The sequence below is a fragment of the Sciurus vulgaris genome, assembly GCF_902686455.1.
Source record: "Sciurus vulgaris genome assembly, chromosome: 5".
Classification (NCBI taxonomy): Eukaryota; Metazoa; Chordata; class Mammalia; order Rodentia; family Sciuridae; genus Sciurus; species Sciurus vulgaris.
The window spans coordinates 100,273,078-100,294,396 of NC_136465.1; the positions used below are offsets into that span (position 1 = coordinate 100,273,078).

Here is a 21,319-nt window from a genome sequence, read left to right on the forward strand (position 1 = left end):
GACATAAGGCAGGCACCAAGTATTTGTTGAATGAGTGAGTGAAGAACAAATGATTGAAAAGGACTAAGGCATTGTCAGAGATGGAGGAGAAAACTGATCCCAGGGAAAGTTTAGGAGTTTAGGGCACCTTGGCTTCTTCATCCTGACACCGAGGTAACAACGCCAAAGTTTGCTTTGTGCCATTTTTGGAGAGAGAAAATGTCATTGGGTAAATCCTGTGAATGAATTTCCTGGAAGTTCTGTGTGAGAGATTTCCAGAGCTCAGATCTAAAAGATGTTCCCATAAAAAAGATTGAAGGCAGAAAACAAAATGCTAATGAGATGTTGCATTCCTCTCTTAAGAGGAAACTTCAGATGATTTCTGTACTTGTTTACTTTTTCTTTTTTGGTACCCGGGATTGAACTCAGGGGCATTTTACCCTGAGCCACGTCCCCAACCCTATTTTGTCTTTTACTTAGAGATAGATTCTTGTTGAGTTGCTTAGCATCTCACTTTTGCATAGGCTGGCTTTGAACTCAGAATCCTCCTGTCTCAGCCTCCTGAGCCGCTGGTTTGTTTCCATTTTCAGCTGGAATAGACTTTCTACTTCTCTCAAAATCCCTCAGTTTTTACATAACTGAGGAGCCACTATCAGAGTTTGCCTTATTGTTAAACAGAACTGACCAAAGAATGGTATTTTCTCTTTAATGAGGAGTTTGGTAGGTACTACCTGATCTCAAACAAGACCAAGAGACACTCAAGATGCTTTGTTCCGTAGTTTTAAATTCCTTACCTCTAAATATCGACCTGGTTAAAGCTTAGGTCAGATTCTTTGCATTCATAATATTTTTTTACAAAGTCAAATTTTAGACTCATACATCTTGCTTGCTTTTTCTTTCTTTTTTTTTTTTTTTTGCAGTGCTGGGGATTGAACCCAGGGCTTTATGCTTGCAAGGTGAGCACTCTACCAACTGAGCTATCTCCCCAGCCCTTGTTTTCATCTTAGAGAAAGCAAGCCTTTTATCCTCATAAGCAACTATCACTGGAAATTCCATTGTGGAATTTTGTAATTAAAATGTTAAAATATCTTTGCTACGATAAGATGCCTCTGATGAAAAAAAAAAAAAAAAAAAACACCTTGGCAAGTTTAAGAGATTCTGGACACTAGGCAGTTTTGATGGCATGCCTTTTTTAAAGTGACTCTTATTTTCACAGGTATCTTTCATTTTTCTCAACTCCAAATATTTCTAACATTTTGCATGTTTATGTCATCACATCTGAATCCTATCAGAAGGCCAGGAGCTGGGCTCCTTGCTTTTAAATCTTCACACATGTCCTACTAAATAACTCATAATATGTGTATAAGAAGATTATTTTCAATATCCTAGAAGTGTCCCCAGGAGTGTCCCCAGCAAAACTTTCTTCCTAGAAGTTAACTGCTGACTTAAGTTTGGTGTGAATCTTTTACTGGCTACTCCTTCTGGCTTTGAAAAGCAGATAATTACTGTATCTACTCTTTCTTAATATTTCTTTTAGTTTTGTTTTTGAACTTTATATAAATGAAATCACACCCACTTATCCCTGTAGATGTAGCTCATTCTTTTTCTTTATATTATTCTCTTGTGTACCTACGTAACATTGCTGGTTTGTTTTGTGGTTTTATGATGTTGGTTGAACTTTTGTTGTGACTTGTCTAAGAGAGTTCGCATTTTTTTATATTTATTTATTTTTATTATTATTATTATTATTTTTTGCAGTGCTGGGGATTTGAACCCAGGGCCTTGTGCTTGTGAGGCAAGCACTCTACCAACTGCGCTATATTCCCAGCCCTTTATTATTATTTTTACAGACTGCATTTTAATTCATTGTACACAAATGGAATACAACTTTTTGTTTCTATGGTTGTGCACGATGTAGATTCATACCATTCATGTAATCATACATGTACATAGGGTATTGATGTCTGTCTCATTCCACCATCTTTCATACCCCCGCCCCTTCCCTCCTCTCATTTCCCTCTACATAATCTAAAGTCCTCCATTCTTCTCGCACCCCCACTCCTCCACCTCCATTATGTATCATCATCCACTTATCAGGGAAAACATTTGGCCTTTGGTTTTTTGGAATTGGCTTATTTCACTTAGCATGATATTCTCCAATTCCATCCATTTATCTGCAAATGCCATAATATTATTATTCTTTATAACTGAATAATATTCCATTGTGTACATATACCACAGTTTATCCATTCATCTGTTGAAGGGCATCTAGGTTGGTTCCACAATCTAGCTATTGTGAATTGAGCTGCTATAAATATTGAAGTGTATAAATATTGCATTACTGATAGTTTGTATTTTAAAAGAGATAGTAAACCTGTATTTTCAAAGAGGTACTGGGCCTATTTAACTAAAGCCTTAACCTGCAATATTGAATTTTGGGCTCTATTAAAAACCAGATATACATATCTTTTTCAAGCAGGAACATTTTGGGGGGTAAGGGGTAGAAATATCTTTCTTCTTCCACATTAATTTCATTCACCCACAAGGATGGTTGGCTTTTGTCAGAACATAGTAACATTTAAACATTCAAACACTTTATAATTGTTGGATAAACTGTGACTCTATAGTTGAAAGAATATATAAGGGATTTTTTTCAAGCAAAAAGTCAAAAGAATAAGCAAGAATCAATGAATAACTGTGGCATATAGAAACCAGTATTGTGTATGGATACCACATGAATAACTGTCATTTCTGAGTTTTACTGCTTGATTATCAAAGGTGAGGTCTGAGCCCAGAACACACCTTTTCAAAATAATGAATCATGGGCAGAGAGTCAGGAAATGTTGAACTCCAGCCCACAACCCTAAGAATGAGGAGTCTGGCTAATTGCTTGGGTTTTTGTAATACACCAATGTTGTGAATAGTTTTCCAAAAAAGATTAATTTGCCAAGCATAGCATTGCTGGAATGTTCTTTCTCTAATTGTCTTCCTGAGGCAGAAGAAATTCCTACAAGAAAACAGCCTTCAGTACAATTTCCAGTAGCTAGAGAAAGAACAAGTCAATGTCTTTAATTATCTGCTTGCCAAACTTTAACTAAAACCCTTAAAAGCAAAAGCCCCAGGAGGGACTTGTTCAAAAATGATTTTAAGAATCTCAAACTGCTAAGGATTCTTGATCCAGGAAAGTTTCTTTGAAGTAGGATGTAAATTCTAGACCTGGAAGTGCCTTTCATTTCCCATGAGTTCGAATCTATTAAGCTCTCAGAGGAAATGGTTTTACCTTAGGAGGGAAAAAGAGGACATTTTTCTTTTTCTTTTTTTATTTTTAAAGAAATAACATTCTCTAAATTTTAATTATCTTAGACTTTTAAATTCAGGGCCCAGAGTCAACAATTTTTTAACAATGTTAAAAAAATGATGACTTATTAGATAGGTAATGAAATGTAAAAAAATTAATTACAAATGTGTGTGTGTGTGTGTTTGCAAAATTCAATCAACTCTAATAAGACAGGGATGGGCTGTAATCTCAGGTGGCATGCCTGAGTGTGTATGTGTGAGTAAGGAATTCACCACACCTAAGTAAGATAATAAAATGTTGTAAGACCTTGGGTAAAGGGACTAGGAAGCAATAAAATGCATGTGTTTCAAAAATCCTATTACTCCTAGAAGGATGGTTTGTGGGAAAGGGCAGAGAGAGGTCATTTGTGGTTTCGGTAAATTGGACAGAATTAAATGGGACCAGTACCCAGGGATCTTGCCCAGGTCTGGAAACTCTGATTTTAACCAGATCAAAGACAGCTTTTTGGTCCGTGATTTTATATCAAATGGACTCAGCTACCCTGAGATTATAAATGTGCTTTTCTTAGTTATAAGCAAACTTGTTACCCTGAAAGACTTAGAAGCTAATCTTAAAATGTTTATGGGAATAAAAATAATTTTGATACTTCCATGTACTCTCTGTAGTGGTAGATTTTTAAAATCATTATATTCTGCCAATATTTTAACACATTTAATTCACACAAGAGAGTGAGTTTGTACTTGTGAATTTAATATTAAATGTTTTATTAAAATTAGTCTTCTGATTTCTATAAGAAAGGTATTTAGTTTGGTTTACAAACAGTATTTAAAAGTTTAAAGGAATCAGATGAATGAAATCTCTATATTCAGCTTTCTTAGGTTCATAAAGCATCATCTAACTGCTTGGGGAAAGTTTGGTTTGTGAAATGTCTGGGTCTACCCTGGGTCTGCCCCGTTAGGCATATCAAGGCGTTGAGATACTCTTAAATTTTGTAATTATGGTTTAAAAAGCTTAACTGAATTTAATTAACTTAGGTATTAACTATTTGGGGTAAATCACTGTTACACTTGTTAATTTTTACAATATTAATCAACAATCAAGTAAAAGCTTTTTAGAAAAATTACTAGGTTTAATATGTGAAAATGACCAGATAGTTGAGCTTAACATTTATGAAACACACTTTTATGCTACTCCAAAGTTTCTTCTGTAACAATTAAAAATTCAGTTAACAAGCAAATTTTTTCAATTCCTAAAAAATAAAAGTGGTTGGAATACTGTACTAGAGTTTAGTGCAGGAAATAGAATTCATTCTAGGTATTTGAGCAGAAAGTATTTAATACAGGAATTTGGGAGCTTACCTAACTGTGAGGAGTTGGAAGAGTGGAGAGACCAGCTGCACTTACTGTCTCCATATCTGCCACTGCGTGACTAACAACCCTACGAAGCTAAAGACTAGATACTGGTTCTAATGGGACTTTCTTGTCAGCCCCAAAGCTGTTGAATAATGAACTCCACCCAACTGCATCCTATTGGCAGAATCTAAGCTACATCCAAAATCCTACCTGTAAGAAACTCTGTAGTTATTTGACTACTAGTCCACGACACAGTAGGAAATTCAGAATCAGAAGTCAGACTGGATGCCAAGTGCCCAAAGACAAGGTCCGTGAAACAAAAATCACATGAAACCATAGAGACTTGTTTATGACTTGCTAATGTTTCCTAAGCACCACATTATGCAGATAAAGAATGGGAAGCCTTTTGTTAGAGCCCCTGTCAAATGCACTATATTTGGCAACTGTAGGTGGTTTTCAATAGACCTTTTTAAAATGTTTGTGACATAAGTCAGTGTTAGTCATCTTTGCGTCACTGTGGCCAAAATACCTGACAAAAACCTAGAGGAGGAAAAGTTTATTTTGATTCATGGTTGGCCAGCTCCACTGCTCTGGGCCTAGAAGGGTGTGGCAGAGGAAAGCTGCTTAGCTCAGGGCATCTGGGAAGCAGAAAGAGATAGGAAGGGGTCAGAGAGGGCACACCCCTAATGAACTATTTCCTCAAAGTAGGTCACCTCCCAAGAGTCCACTCAGCTATCTGAGGATTAATCCACTGGTGAGGTCAGAGTCCTTGTGACCCAGCATTGCCTAAAAGTCCACCTCTGAATCTTGCTGCACTGGGGACCATACTTTCAACACAAGATTCTGGAAGACATTACAGGTCCACACCAAAATAGTGTCTACTTAATAGCACTTTTCATTGTATAGAAACTATTTCTTCTTGACGTTTGCCAACAAATGCACTGTAGAAAAGACTTTGCCAGTCACATATTTTTCCTGCTTTATTAAGGTGTGACAAAAAAATATATTCAAGATAAATCATGTGATGTTTTCATATCCTTACACATTATGAAATGATTGCTACAACCAAGATAGGGCAACACAGTCATTATCTCACAGTTAACTTTCTTTTTAATGGGAAGACCACTTAACATGTACTCTCCACAAATTTCAAATATGTATTTTTAACTGTGTATTAATAGCATACATTAATTATAGTCCCCATGCTGTACATTAGGTTTCCAGAACTTAAGGGCTCATCTTTTATCTTCACATTTGTACTCCTTGTCCAACATTCACCCTCCCCCTTTGTTCCTCATAACCACCCTCCTATTCTTCCAATGAGTTTGATGTTTTCAGGTTCCACTCATAATTTGAGATCCTTCCGTTTCTTTTTGTGACTGGCTTATTTCACTTGGCATAAAGTCTTCAAGGTTCATCCCTGTCATAGTAATGACAGAATTTCCTCCTTTTTAAAGGCTGGATAATATTCTATTGTATGTGTATACTAATTTTCTCGATCCATTCATCTGATAAGACACTTAGGTTGTTTCCATAGCTTGGCTATGGACTAGTCACATAGTTTATAGATCAAGCTTTGGGTATGTTCCCCACCCCCCATCTATTCTAGGTGTGATTCTCTAGGGAAATTTGACACCATATGTCAGGCCTGTGCTAATTCTCACCTGGAATTGTACGTATTTGCCTATTTAGTAGAATTAATTTCAGAACATGGCTTAAGATTGCTTTGTCAAGAGTATTATCCACAAGATAAAGATATCAGAACCTAAAATTAATTCACTGAATTCAACTCACTTTCTTTGTATTTTTGTTAGCAGTTTTAACTTGTGCTGGTGTTCTGACCTAGGACAGAGGCATAGTATATTCTAGGCTCGGAATCTTTTTCTGCTGTGGATTGAACCTAGGAGGTCTCTACCACTGAATTACATCTTCATCCCTTTTTATATTTTGAAACAGGGACTTCTTTAGTTGCTGAGGCTGGCCTCGAACTCTCAATCCTTCTGCATCAGCCTCCCAAGTCACAGGGGATTATAAGTATAAGCCACTATGCCTGGTGAAGACTTTAAATTTTTTTTTTTTTATTTTGCTGTAGACAAATGTGCCAAAAGTAACAGTTGCAATTTTATTTGATATAAGTTATAAAAAATAAAATAATGGCATAAACCCAATAAATGTTTTTTCTCTCGTGTATGCAATGTCTGACAGGTCAGGGCACTACCACATGAAAACATGACCATTATCCTAAGTTTTAGGAAGGCAGCAACAGCATTCCAGGTAGGATGAAAACAGGCAGAAAGGAGGGGAAGGGCACATGCCCACCGTCCCTGAGGGCAGGTTTGGAAGAGCTGTTGAATTGTACTTCACCTATATCCACTGGCTGACACCTACCATATGCCTTCACTGAGTGGCAAGAGGGGCTGGGAAATATATTATTTATTTATTTATACTTTATTCTGGGCACTACACAGCCTGTAAACATTTCTATTGTGTTGGAAAAAGGAGAGAGGAAATGTGGTACAAGTCTGTACCACACGCAGCTTTTGTACAAATATAAAACATTTACTGGTTCCAAATACTTTTCCCCCAAATTAGTCTTTCGTTCAGAAAAGGAAATTGATCTTTACTGTGGAGCTAAACTAACCCATTATTTACCCTGGGCAGCACAAATGAATTTTTTTAAGGGGCAAACAAGTCCAGTATTTCCACCTGAGTCAGCAATGACACACTGACTCTTATGGCAACCCAGAAGCAAGAAGGCGAGTCTTGCCACTTTTTTTCCCCTGGAAGTTTCCCTTGATGTAGTTTTCCAAGAAAGTGGGCCTTGGTGTGGAACAGGATAGGTCAGGGACTGTGGGGCTGTGGATAACAGATCAGAAGAGAAGTGATTACAACCTGGAGACATGGGAGGGGCTGGAGGGAATGACAGGATTCAGCAGGTAAGTTTTCTCTCCTTTTCCTATCACTCCCTGTTTTGGGATTTGCTTTCTGCTCTAAGATGATCCCTAGGACACTGTGGAAAGCATGGGGAAAAAACAGGGGTGGGAGGAGGCAGAACCCCCTGGAGATCCCTGGCTGACAAAGTTCTACAAGAAGGAGGAAGTAGTCCCCACCTTTCATTGAGTGGCTAGGTGCCAGGCATTTTGGAAACATCATCTCACTTTATCCCCTGAGCATTATGAAGGAAGCAATAAGGTAAAATTAACCTGCTCTGGCCTAACAGCTCTACCAGGAACAGAAGACCATCCAGTCTCACGTGCAAGCCGACTTTTCTCCTAGACGATTTTGTCAAAGGCTTAACTTCAGTTCCATAATGACTATTTAAAGGTGAGGAAAGGTGGACGTTAAGAAAAGAATAAGTAGCTGTGCCTCTTTTTTTAAATTCTACCTCCTATTGTTCAATTGAGCATCAGTCTTGTTAACCTCTTTTATTACTCCCCTTGGAATATTTATTGGGCCAATATCTATAAACTTTCACGGACTTTGCCCTAAATTCAACATAGTCACCATAGTAGAAAAAGTTGAAGTAGAAACACTTAAGTGTTTTGAAAAAAATGAAGTGATCTTACAAGTGATCAACTTGCTAAAACTTGCTGAATTCTTCTTCTGAGTGTCTCTACACATAGTGGATACTGTTGGCTTGACTACTCTGTAGCCTTTCCCCCATCCTTGTTCATTAAAACCCTGACTTTGTTCAAGTATTCCCCATCCATGAGCCTATGGGGGGAAGCAAGTCCAGTCTTGGGTGAAATGTGATTGGCTTATAGGAATAGTGGCTTCATTTTTTCTTACCAGGAATTGGCTTAGGAATGGACATATAATGTAATTCTGGACAATAAGAAATGAATGAGATGTCTCATAGGGGCTTCTGGAAAAATTTTTTTGCATTAAAAAAAGAATGCAAGAAGCCATGGCCCCCTTCTTCCTGCCGGGAGAAGTCTGTATTATTACCTTTAAATAAAACCTGCTTAAGATGCTTGAAAAAAAAAAAAAAAAAAAAAAAAAGAATGCAAGAAAGGACTATTTGCTCTGCCAGCCCTTGAATGGGCTCTGAGGATGGGATGCTTGGAGCTGCCGTAACCATTTTGTAAGAGATACCCAGAGAGCAAAAGCCAGCCTGTTGGGGATGACAGGGCAGAAAGATGAAGAACCTGGTTTCTTGAGGATGTCAATGAACAACTGCAATAGCCAAGCCCAGTCCTGATCTTCCTATTAATAAGATAAATACACTTATTGCTTCTGCTATTTTGACCCTTTTTTTGATTACTCAAATGTAAATGAAGTATCTTAAGTGATAAACTGAAGAAGGAAAAATACAATGTGAGATGTGGAATTAGGTCACTTTAGGTATTCAGCCACCACCATAAAAAATGGGAATGTGTTACTTACTATGTTTCACACATAATTCTTATATAGAGCTACTAAAGCAATACCATTAAAATAGATTATTTTTACTTTTAAAATTAGAACTTCGAAAATCACCAATTAGATCAAGGGGCAAAAGAAACAAGTTTCTCAGGAAAAAATTTGTCAGTTTTCTAAATACTGGAATTCTCCCTACTCGTATCAGGTTGTCATGGATTGTTTTTCTTGACTGTCATTAATTCTGATTTATTTTCTTCTGGCTGCTTTTCACACCAACTAATTCTTAGTTTTAAGAACAACCTATTCCAGATGATCTATGTGGTTCTGGAACTCCTTAACCCTTACAAATGATGAATTTCATTTCTCAGGTGAAACAAAGATACTGTAGAAATGGGGAACATGTTCCTTATGATGAAGCTGGTTTCACTATCTGTGAGCCCTTCCTCATAGTCACACCCCATCAACTCCATGACTAGGAGTTCAAAGCAATACATACTTTTTTTTGTACTGGGGACTGAACCCAGGGAGGGCTCTCCCATTGTTACATCCCCAGGGTTTCACTAAATTGCTGAGGCTGGCCTCAAACTTGGGATCCTCCTGCCTCAGCCTCTGAAGTATCTAGGATTACTGGTGTGCACCACTATTCCTGGCTTGCAAGACACATATGTTGAAAGCTGTAATTAAAACCCTAAATTTTGCCTTAAAAAAAATGACCTAAGGATTAGTTGTTATTGGGAAGAACATCTTGTATGGTTATAAGAAAACTGCAAGGGTTTGGACTTGCTTTTAATTCCTTGCCAGATGTATTTGTTAGCAGCTTATACACAAAATTCAGGTTTTTGAGAGATTTATCTGCTTACTGATGAGAGATTTATGGGGAAGTTTGATCAGCCTGGTTGAGGAATGTCTGTTGCAGCCTCGACCTACTTCTCTGGGCTAATAACTACTCTCTGAGTTATCTACCTGCCTGTAGATTAGCAGAACTCCAGGCAAGCATGAAACAAAATGTTAATAAATGGTCATCAAAATCTACTGAGATCACTGACTTTTAGATTTTACTCAGATTGCTCAGGACTAACCCCAGGTATGCTCATTAGTAGTTGAGACTTGAGCCTGACGAACTGGACTGTGGATGAGATAAAAAACCAGAAAAACCCCTTTCATTCTTTTGCCTCTGTCAGTTGAAGCATTTACAACAAAGACAGCTTCCACAGTCATCGAAGAAAAAATGGGCTTACCAATTCCCACCTTGCAGATTTCTCAATGCATGCTGGCATGAGGGACTCCAAGAAGTTCTGAGGTTGAGAACCTTTTGATCTTTGCATAGCTCAGCCTTTCTCAAACTTAAGTGTGGGATAGTTATTTTTATGTAACAGTTAAAAACCCACAAAGTGCTTATGTTCTGAGGAGCGGGCATTCAGAATTTGCTTGCCTGACCCACATTTATTTTCCTCATTTCTACCTGGTCCACAAAGGGATGTGCCTGTGTGTGTGTGGGTGGGTAAGGGAGGATGGGGTTTTTAACTGAACCAGCCATATTTGCAAAAAAGAAATTTAAAAGAGATGAATTAAAAAAGAAAAGCAAAGGCCTGTAAGGAACTCCAAATTATTTAGCTAGAATTTATTGAGTACATACCGTCAGGCACTATTTTAGATAGTCTGCATTTATTAAAAGTTAATCTTCAGGACAGCTCAATGAGGTGAATGCTACCTTCACTTACACACCGTAGGCAAGGAAAGCTCGGGCTCAGTGAGAATAAGAAATTCCAGCTAAGAGAGGGAAATCATAATTTGAGCTCAGTCTGGCTGGTTAACCAGTCCTCTTAAATGTGAAACTTTACTCATTCTTTACTCATTTCTTGCCAAATAACCAAACCAAAGAGATCCCCCGAGTTCACCAGCATGGAGACATGAGTTTTTCACTGGGTTTGCAGGAGACACCCTGAGAGGACTTGCTTTATATAGATCCTCTGCACTTTCTAGCTGTGTGACTTTGGGAATGTGACTCAATGCCTGTTTCAGGTTTTTCCCACACATAAAAAAGAAGTATATACTTTGTGGGGAGGTTGTGAGGAATACTCAGCATTTTCCACCATTATCCAAAGCTAGGCTCGCTAGAACCTCCACCTATTGGCCTGGTGTTCTCTGTGCTGTCATCTTCCATATGGTGCTCTTTCAAAGAACACAAAGTGGTAACAGGGCTGCCTTCTCCGGGCTAAATATTGCTGGGCTTTTCAGTGAGTCTCACAGGCTATGGTTTTCAGAACGCCTTCCCTTCTGCTCACACTTTAAACAGCTCTTATGCCACCATATGGCATTTTGATCTCTTTTTCCAGAATATGGTATCACAAAGAGAGTTTTTCTTACAGTCCTTAAAAGGTTGAATTTATTTCGTTAAGTGGTAAAACTGTCAGGAACACTGTTAAACTAGAAAGTTAACCTTAGAGCAAAGTTTTATTTTGAAATTTTGTTTCCTTTCTCCCACAATAAATATTTGAACGCAACAGTCACTGAGTCTTAAAAAGGACCAGTAACAGGTCATGTTGGGGATTAGCTGAATGAGTGATTGTTTCTCTGCTTTTACATTAATAAGAACCGGGTCTTTTTTGATGCAAGAAGTAACTTTAAGGAGGGCTTGACTAGATGCTTTCTAAATTCCTTCCTAATCCTGAGATTATGTGATTTGAGGTTTCTTCTGCAATTTTATTCAAAGTGTACACATACCAAAGTCCTCCTCATTCCAGTGCATTTATTATATATTTATTTAGAAGAAATCTCACTACCTATAGTGTATATAAATTTGTAAACATATCCTATTTCCTGTTTTACGCAAGGAATTGCTTCTTCAGAGGGTGGTGAAATTGGTTTTAAAGTGGTTTTTCTCCTCCTGCTTATTCTTCCACTTGACATGTTAATCTCCTCTTTATCTTGTCAGATAACCCTTTGATTATTTCCATAAGTATAAACAGATGTTTTCAGTAATGGAATCTAAGGCAGCAATCACCCATACTCTAGAACACTATCAAGAATTATTGACATAGTGCTGGGGTTGTGGTTCAGTGGTTGAGGGCTTGCCTAGCACATGTGAGGCACTGGGTTCCATCTTCAGCACCACACGAAAATAAATAAATGGTTAAAAATGTTTTCTAATAATGCATTATTGAAATAGGATCAGTCCTTTGGAACTCAGCACAAATAAATGAGAAAGCCTGTCAGTTACTTTGGTGGCAAGGGCATAATCAGGGACATATAGGAAAAAACCAAAATAAACAAACCAAAACCAGCTTTGTGTACAGACCTGTGGTCCAAACAGATACTCACCCACACAAGGACTTCCCTCAAAGGTGTTCACAATTAGTAACGTAGGGAATTGTTTGCAAACAGAGACAAAGCAGGATATAAGGATCAAATATAGCCTATTAATTCGTGGACACAGACCCCCTGAATATATTAACAATAGGCAGCATGTTTGTACATTTTTCCATTTTTATATGCTTTAGGTACTAACTAGTCCTGTGTTCCAATAGGATATGTTTCTTGGTAAAGAATTCAGGACTCTAAGTAGATAAGGAATAATAATAAGTTATTCAACAGTAATTGACGTTTATAAGGTCAATTCCTCAAATGTCCTGTCATATAGAAAGTTAGACAAATCAGATACACATAAATACCTATGCAGGAAATGTTATTTTTGCCTCAATCTACATTTAGTATTATTAAAGTCTCTACTGATGCCCTAAAACCCAGAAACTTTTAAACATACATTACCCAGGGAAATAAACTCTAAATGCTTACTTATTGTTAGAAATCTGGAAAAGAAATAAAAATTCTCTCTGTAGTATTTAAAAAACTGACACCTAAATAATTTCCACTTTGACCTAAGTTAGTAACCTAGTAGTCTTCACTGAGCTGTAACAGTCAAAAGATGTTTAAGTTTCAAATATAAAGACTTAATACATACACATTTTAATTGGAAATAAGAATTTATTGTCTATTACCTTTTTTTTCCTGGCCAAAAGAATCTGAAGGAGTTTTCTTTCTCTTACTTTTTTGTGACAAATATTGTCAGGCTTTTTCAAATCAACAAAATGTAACACAATTACAGCTGAGAAGACTAATTTTCTGTGAATGTTTTAATCACAGCCCATTGTAAACAACATTTTTAAGCAGATTCACTTTGCTAGACATGAATTGCCTTCTAAAGGTCAGTGTTTCTCAGGTCGCTTCTGGGTGGCTTTGACACCTTCTCAGTTCTCCTCAACATGACCTCTTCACTTTTTTCCTCTAGAGTTTTCTTGGCTTAAAATAATGGCTTGAAGAAGATCACAGAAGACTTAGTGGCTCTGTGCTAGTTTTCCAATGTTGGACAAAGTTGGGCTGCTTGACAGTGACTCATTTAGAGCTCTGTTTTAAGTGCCCAGGCTGGCTCAGCAGTCTGAGAGATCTGTGATTCCTCTTAGAACTCAAGAGTGGAGTCCTTTCTTCCACCAGCCCAATGCAGTGGCTGAAAAAGCCCAGGAAATAAATGGCACTGAATGCCACTAGTAGAAGAATTTGCATTTAATGGTGGTATTATAAGTAAAGCATTTCCTTCAGCAAAAGTTCCATTTACTTAGTGCTTAGGGAGAATGCTGGATTTTATAACCATGGTTGCCTTTCTTCGTGGAAAAAAAAATTACATTTGGTATGCTCACTTCCTCTCAATTTCCTTCTCTTATAGTCAGGCAGGCATGCTTTGTAATCTAAATTTCTTAAATTCATTTAAAATCAGAAGGGGGGAAAAAACCCAAAAGGATAAAAATAAGCACAAAGTAATTTTGCCATTACATTTTCTTTTGGATAACTCTGCAAATATTTCTTGTCCTTTCCGATATGTTTCAACACTGCAGAATAATATGCTGTGGCTTAAGGTGAAGCAATGTGCAGATGAGTGATAAAAAATGGAAACCAGAAAAGGAATATAAGTGTAAATTGAATTTTTAAAATTCTAGTAACACAATAGCTTCCTTCCTCATGTATTCTGTTAATGGGCACTGCCATTGCCACGTGGGTTCACATTTTATTTCCAGAAGGCCACGCACCATAGGCCTGGATAACAAAGACAGCTTTTGTAGAGGATAACAAAGAACCTGTTGCCATTATCTCCTGCTGGAGGACTTGCAAAAGTCTTCTGGAAGCCTAACAAAATTATGTCCTGATTATTTGTTTTCTGGATTCTGGGGTCTATGGAAATAGAAAAGGATAGAAACATGTCATGCTTTTTGAGGTTTCTTGGGCTGGGTAGTAGAAAAATAGGTATTTTCCTTTGGGGCTTTTTGTAGCTGAGTATGGTGAGGTTGCAATTTCTGAGGGTAAGTTTTCATCCTCCTCAGTCTTTAAGCGAGTGGTAGGCTTTGGCAGTACGGCTGTTGACAAAATCTGTCTTCTTAAACTGAGCCTTTGGAATAAACAGACAGAAATGTGAAAGGCAACACAATTGTCACACAAGAGAAAATGCCGTTTTCTAGTGGTTTCTCACCAGACAGGTGACTGTTGCCTGGCTCGGTAACTGTGACGCCCTGCCTGTCAGTGTTCTTACCTTCTTGTAGGCGTTGTGGAGCTCCGTGTGTGCCCACAGAGAATACAGCAGAACCGAGGCAGCTTTGCTGGCTTTGCTGGGGGCGTAGCTGGAAAAAAAGGGACACGGCAAGATGGGTGAAGGCTCTGGATGCTGCCTTCTGACATTCTCTGCCTCTGCAGCCAGGCCTGGCAGCCAGAGGAGTCAGGCGAGAGTGGAGATGGCACGCCACTTTTGTTCTCCCCTCTGTTTGTGCGGGGATGGAACCCAGGGCCCCACATGTTCCTTTAATTGTTGTTTTAATCTTTTTAAACCACTAGGGCAGTGCTAATAAGTATTTTATAGAGAAAATTCCTGATATTTATAAGGAATACATCCTTAGACATGTTACACATCCTTGAATTTACTAACAGAACACAATTGACATTATTGAACACCAATGCAGGAATGTATGGCTGGATATCTACAGACCTCTTAGACTCAGTGGTGTCAATGTAGGAGTAATTTTTCATGTTAATAAAATAAATTATTGTGGCAGCACTTGTTAAAATGGTTTCAGAATCACTTTATGGCTTAGAATAAATGGAGAAATTGTTACTGTTCTAAATCCAAGTCACCACTGAAGTTGACACTGGTATTTGTTTCTGAGGTTCTCTTTTAAATGTATCCTGAATTTCCTATTTCTGACCGAAGATCAGTGCCTTCTTGAATCTCTTTCTCTTCCAACACCTCATAGTACAGGCTGAATTTTTTTTTAAACAAAGTAATAAAGGTTGTGTTTTTTTCTGCCTCCTTCCATATCACAGGGCTTATAAACATGCAAGCAAAAAGCCAGAAAGCCAGGCTGTAGGGAGAAGAGCACACTGAGGTCGAACATCAGTTGAAAGCCTTGCTCCTTCCCACCAGCCCTAATAGAGGGTACTCAAATTAGCACCTCACAGATTTTTAGTACCCTACAAACTTTTCTAGTCAATTGGCAATAACTAAATACAAATAAATCCATGAATGCTATGAGTCTCTAATACCCCAAATCATAAAAAGTTCTTAAATTGCAAGGTGGTGATATTCATGGTTTGTTTATAAGTTGGTAGTTTGGTACTCTGGAACTTGTTTATCCAAAGGTATAATGATGTAGATGATAATGAGTTCCCAGGCTAGCTCATAAACGATAGGTCAGATATACAACCTCAAATAGGGAAAGAACAGCAGGGACAAATGGAAGCATCTATTAATTTTTTTTCTTTTTTTTTTTTGAGAGGCCATGTGAGGAACCACTCACAAGTGGCAACACACAAGTGGCAGTAGACATCCCCCTATCTTGCTAAGCTATTAGAAGTGTCCAAAAGTGATGGCATATTCCTAAGGGCAACAACTATTGCATCTGAATACTCAAATAATTAAAATCATACTACCTTAGTATGTATGTATTACCTTAGGGAGGTTTGCTTAGGAGTTTAGGTGTCAACTTGGAAGAATTGTTTCTGTTTTGTAGCAATAATTCGTTTTTCTCCACAAAGGTAACTGCTACCTGTCAGGCTCTGGGAAGAGGTGAATTTGGGGGAAATGACATTCTAGCCTGGGGTCCAGGCTTGTTTTTGATCACCTGGCTCTGTGGTACTCCAGAGGCAGGCTGCAGAGGATCATGGAGATCTTCCTTGGGCAGGTGGCACTGGAAGTGACGACTGCTCATTTCTGGATATACCAAACCCCTGTTCTCACCTCTGTACAGTTGATCACACATTTGTTTGCTACAGGTAAAGTCTGTTTGCTCATTACAGGTAGGCTCTGACAGCATTTTTTTGGTTATTTACAAAGGAAACTTGAAGGCTGGGGATATAGCCCAGTTATAGAGCACTTCCCTAACATGCACAAGGCCCTGGTTTGAACCCTACCACTAAAAAAGAAAAAAAAAATTTTCTTATATTTGTAACAAGGTAACAAGTCAAGCAATTCTGGGTTGAATGAAGAGAACAAGATGATGATTTTCATACTCCTTCCCATCCATCACTCTAAATTAACTAATAGTAATGATTTGGTTACCCAGGATTAGGGATGGGAGATGACTTATATGACTAGGCCTTCTATTTGCTAAAGGATCAGGGGTAGAAGGGATATGATAGAGAAAGCAAGAATTTCTTGGCAGCCACCTTCCGCTGCCCCTGGTCTCACTGCTGTCTAAGTTGCCTGGTGTGACACTGGCTAAACAGGTCTAAGCAAGGAAAAGGGTATTCCCTGTCCATAGGATCCAACTTTGCCTCTGCTTCTCTTAAATCACAGTGGTAGTCCTGAGAAACTAATACATGAGGTTGGTAAAATGCTGGAGTACACTTCCAAGAGAAGCTATAGAGTTTGCCTCTCTCTCTTTTTTTTTTTTTGGGTGCTGGGGATCGAACCCAGGGCCTTGTGCTTACAAGGCAAGCACTCTACCGACTGAGCTATCTCCCCAGTCCCGAGTTTGCCTCTCTCTTGATGTTTAGAGGAGAATGGACAACTAAGCGGCCTGGCTGATTCAGTTCTTCACTTGCCTCATCACCAGATGGTCTGGGCCAGTTTGTAGCCATTGTGCCCACAGGACTCACTGATGGCACATTCACAACGGGACAAGGGAGGTGGTGGGGAAAGGAGAGACACTAATGGGCAGATACTGAAGGACTTACGCATCTCCTGTGCTGATGGTCATAATTTTCTGCAGGCCCCCCGTGTTCAGAAGGTCCCGTGCATTCTGGTAACTGTTTTGGATTATATTATTCAGTGTGTAACAGGCGGAAGTTGTAGTTTCAATGAGAAGGTCATTACTTGGGACCGTGTCAGGAATTATGGACACCAAATCGGGTAGGGTTTCTTTGGCTAAACGATGACAGAAAAGACATTTGATTAGAAAAATTTTTCTTAATCCCAAGATGCTAACACATTTTGGGTAAAAGACATTAAAAAAAAGAGGAAACACAGTTGGTCAAGGAAGATGAACTTTTTCAACAAGCAAATTTGAACATTTGAAGAGCATCTGAAGATATTCCATGCTCAGCATGTTAACAATTTTTCACAAAGTAATTTGACAGAAGTGACAAGAATCTACAAAATTTCATTCTTTCTTATTAGACATTTTTTTTAATTTTTGTTTTTTAAATTTTTAAAATTTTTACAGGCTGCATTTTGATTACTGTACACAAATGGGGTACATCTTTACATTTCTATGGTTCTGCGCGATGTAGATTCATATCATTCGTGTACATGTACATAGGGTAATGATGTCTGTCTCATTCCAACATTTTTCATACCCCTTCCCTCTCATTTCCATGTGATCTAAAGTTCCTCCATTCTTCTCTGACCCCCATCCCCCTGACCCCATTATATATCATCATCCACCTATCAGGGAAAATATTGGCCTTTGGTTTTTTGGGATTGGTTTATTTCACTTAGCATGATATTCTCCAATTCCATCCATTTATCTGCAAATGCCATAATATTGTTCTTCTTTATGGCTGAATAATATTGCATTGTGTATATATCACAATTTCTTTAGCCATTCATCTGTTGAAAGGCATCTAGGTTGGTTCCACAATTTAGCTACTGTGAATTGAGATGCTATAAACACTGATGTGGCTGCATTACTGTAGTATGCTAACATCTCTAGTAATTAGAGAAATGCAAATTAAACAACTCAAAGATTTCATCTTACTCCAATTAGAATGGCTATTATCAAGAACACAAACAATAATAGATGTTGGTGAGGATATGGGGAAAAAGGCAAACTACATTGTTGGTGGAGTTGTAAATTGGTGCAGCCACTCTGGAAAGCAGTGTGGAGATACTCAAAAAACTTGGAATGAACCCACTTTTTGACCCAGTTATCCCACTCCTTGGCTTATACACAAAGGACCTAAAATTTCACATTCTTCAATTCAGTAATTCCATTTCTGGGAATACACCTTAGACAATCACTTTAAAAAATAAAGTTTTCTGCAGAGATCTTTCTGATGGTATTATATATAAGTGGAAAATTATAAAAGCCTATATATCCAAATAATAGGAATATGATTAAAATATACATGCAAAGAATGCTATACATTCCAAAACACATCTATTAAGCATGTACAACAAGAAAATGTTTATATTAATATTCTACATGAAATATCAGGACTTATTTAAGCAAGGAATACATAATTCTACAAAAGAAAATATATGAGAACTACACTAAAATGTTAATAAGAACTGTTTTTATAATAGTATTAATGGTGAACTAAAGTATTTTTAAAAATTATCTGTACTTCTCAGAATTTTTCAATACATAGATAATACCACTACCTTAAAGAGAAATGAACAATTTTAGATGTTCTTTTCCACCATGTGTGTAAACATCTTGGTTAGAAGTTTGAGTTTGGCTTTTTTTTTTTTTTTTGGTACTGGGGACTGAACTCAGGGGCATTTGACCCCTGAGCCACATCCCCAGTCCTATTTTGTTATTATTTAGACAGGGTCTCACTGAGTTGCTTAGCACCTTGCCATTGCTGAGGATGACTTTGAACTCACGCTCCTCCTGTCTCAGCCTCCTGAGCCGCTGGGATTACAGGTGTGCACCACCGTGCCTGGCAAGTTTGACTTTTTATATGGTAGCAAGAAAGGTATTGATATTTGAAGTCTTCACTGTAATTTGTCCTAGGGTATAAATATTTTGGGCAATAGAAATTTGTACTTAAAATTTGGAATAATTCTTTTCACATATAGTTTCTTCTTCTTTAACTACTTTGGAACTCCTTTTCAAGATTGAGAGCATGTTTTTGTAGCTCACACTGCTCCCCAACAGCTCCTTAATACAGTGTTGTGTTGTTCATGAATATTTAACAAATATTTATCTTATTGTTCTGTCATCTGTGTCCATGTGGCACCTTGAATCATGCCTCTCTAATACTGGATTATAATTAGTTATAATAATATATGTGTCTGTCTGAATTTCAAGTGGGACTATGGGTTTCTTAACTACAATTACCTTATTTCTGTGTTTCCAGCATCACTCATTATTCCTGAAACAGAGAGGTACTCAATAAAAGGCACTGAATGATGTGTTGTCACTGGATAATACCCAGACCTGATGGGCAGGTAAGACTTGCTTATTGCTCAAAGGTCTGAATGCTACCGTGTCTACGCATCATGGCATAGTGGTAAGTCCAGAGCTTAGCCTCTGAAGCCAGACTTCTTTAGTTTGAGTCCTCCTCTGCTACTCAATGGTATTTCCCTTATTTGTACATGGGGTATCATAACAGTATCTACTTCACAGTTTTTTTTTTTTTTTTTTTTTTTAAGGGAATTAGGGGCTACCGTGTGTTAACTATGCCCTGCCCACAGTAAGCTCTCAATAGATGCTTGTTATCAGAAGCGTCCCTCCTTTTAACAGGTTGTTAAACCACAGTATCAAAGACCTTGAGAACATGAACTTTCCTTTCAACCAATTTCATTGACTAACATGAAGATAAGCCCAAGACGACTGCACAACAAACACCTGGTCAGTCTCTCTGAGGGTGCAGCAATGGCAGCAGAGACCCAGGCTGTCCACTTGAGAACTCTGCCCAGGAAGAGGCTCTGCTTTCTCTTCCTCACTGTGCCATGAGTGTCTACCTCTGTAGGTCAAGGTCAAGGTTAGAACTCAGGGGCATGGCTAAGGAGGAGTGGCAATTAAAGGAGTTAGAATCTAATATTTTCTATCATGTTTATTTTTCTTAGAAAAGTGCAACTGTTTATACCAGCAAATTTCATACCACAATATAGTGTGTGTGTGTGTGTGTGTGTGTGTGTGTGTGATGTATATTTCATTTCAGAATGGACTGTGGGCCTGGTAAGATCTTTAATATCTGCATATCTGAAAACACCTGTAACGATGACTAAATGTGACCTGGAATTGTAGAGCTATGTCTGCTGCTTCCTAGGGCTTATACACACATTACTTTATTTGATCCTTGGAAAAACATTATGAGGTAGTAATTACTCATTTCCCTTGGTGTGCAGCAGTTAAGTGACTAGCCAAGGTGACATGGGTTGGCAAAGTAGCACTGTGGGATGCAAGCCATCTCCTCTCTGTGACAGATGTTATGCTGTCACTATGCCATGTTGCCTATCTGCAAGTTTTTGAGAAAAAATGTTTCAAGTTTTTTTCTGTAAACACAAGTAAAATGTGACTTCATTCCCAGTTGACACATGGAAAGTTCCCTGGCATAGAAATCTCTCATGAGAAACACAAAGCATGTATTCAAATAGATTTTCACTTATTCCTGGCTAATAAAACTCAGAATCAAGACAAGTTCTATTACTTAAATTATATACTTTGCATAAAACCAATATGGAATTTAAAACTGCATGAAGCTTGCTGAGATCTATTCTCTGTTGTCCTTAGAAGCACAGTAACCACAGGGTTACTATAACTTTCCAACAGTTAGAAACTGACAGCATTTCTGTCCCAAAGGTATATGCCTAATGTGCACAACACAGTTATTTTCCTTGGCAATGTTCTAGAGATGGAGTCAATGTTTTACATGGGCAAAGAAAAAAAAAAAATAAATAAAAAAGGCTAAAGGATAATACACCTCTACAGAAGCTAGCACAAAAGCCCCCAAAATAGACAATAGGAAGAATGCTTTTATAATTTTGAGAATGCCCATGGCAAGGTTTCTTTTAGATCCACTGGAAATTTCCAGGCTCTCCCTATATTTATAATGGGCTTGAAACCATTATATGAACCTCCTGTCAGGTGTGGCTGTCTTTGAAAACGACATGACTAAA

General features: G+C 38.0%; 1 protein-coding gene across 1 annotated transcript in view; it reads right to left on the reverse strand.

Annotated features, from left to right (window-relative positions):
- Positions 1-14,156: 14,156 nt before the first annotated feature.
- PKP2 (plakophilin 2) overlaps positions 14,157-21,319 on the reverse strand; it is a 76,883-nt gene continuing 69,720 nt past the window's right edge. The window contains exons 11-13 of the mRNA XM_079139347.1: positions 17,206-17,395; positions 14,570-14,657; positions 14,157-14,428 (exon numbers count right to left, since the gene is read on the reverse strand). Coding sequence (XP_078995473.1) covers positions 14,360-14,428; positions 14,570-14,657; positions 17,206-17,395 — 347 coding nt within the window. The 3' untranslated portion in view covers positions 14,157-14,359. The remainder of the gene's footprint in view (positions 14,429-14,569; positions 14,658-17,205; positions 17,396-21,319) is intronic.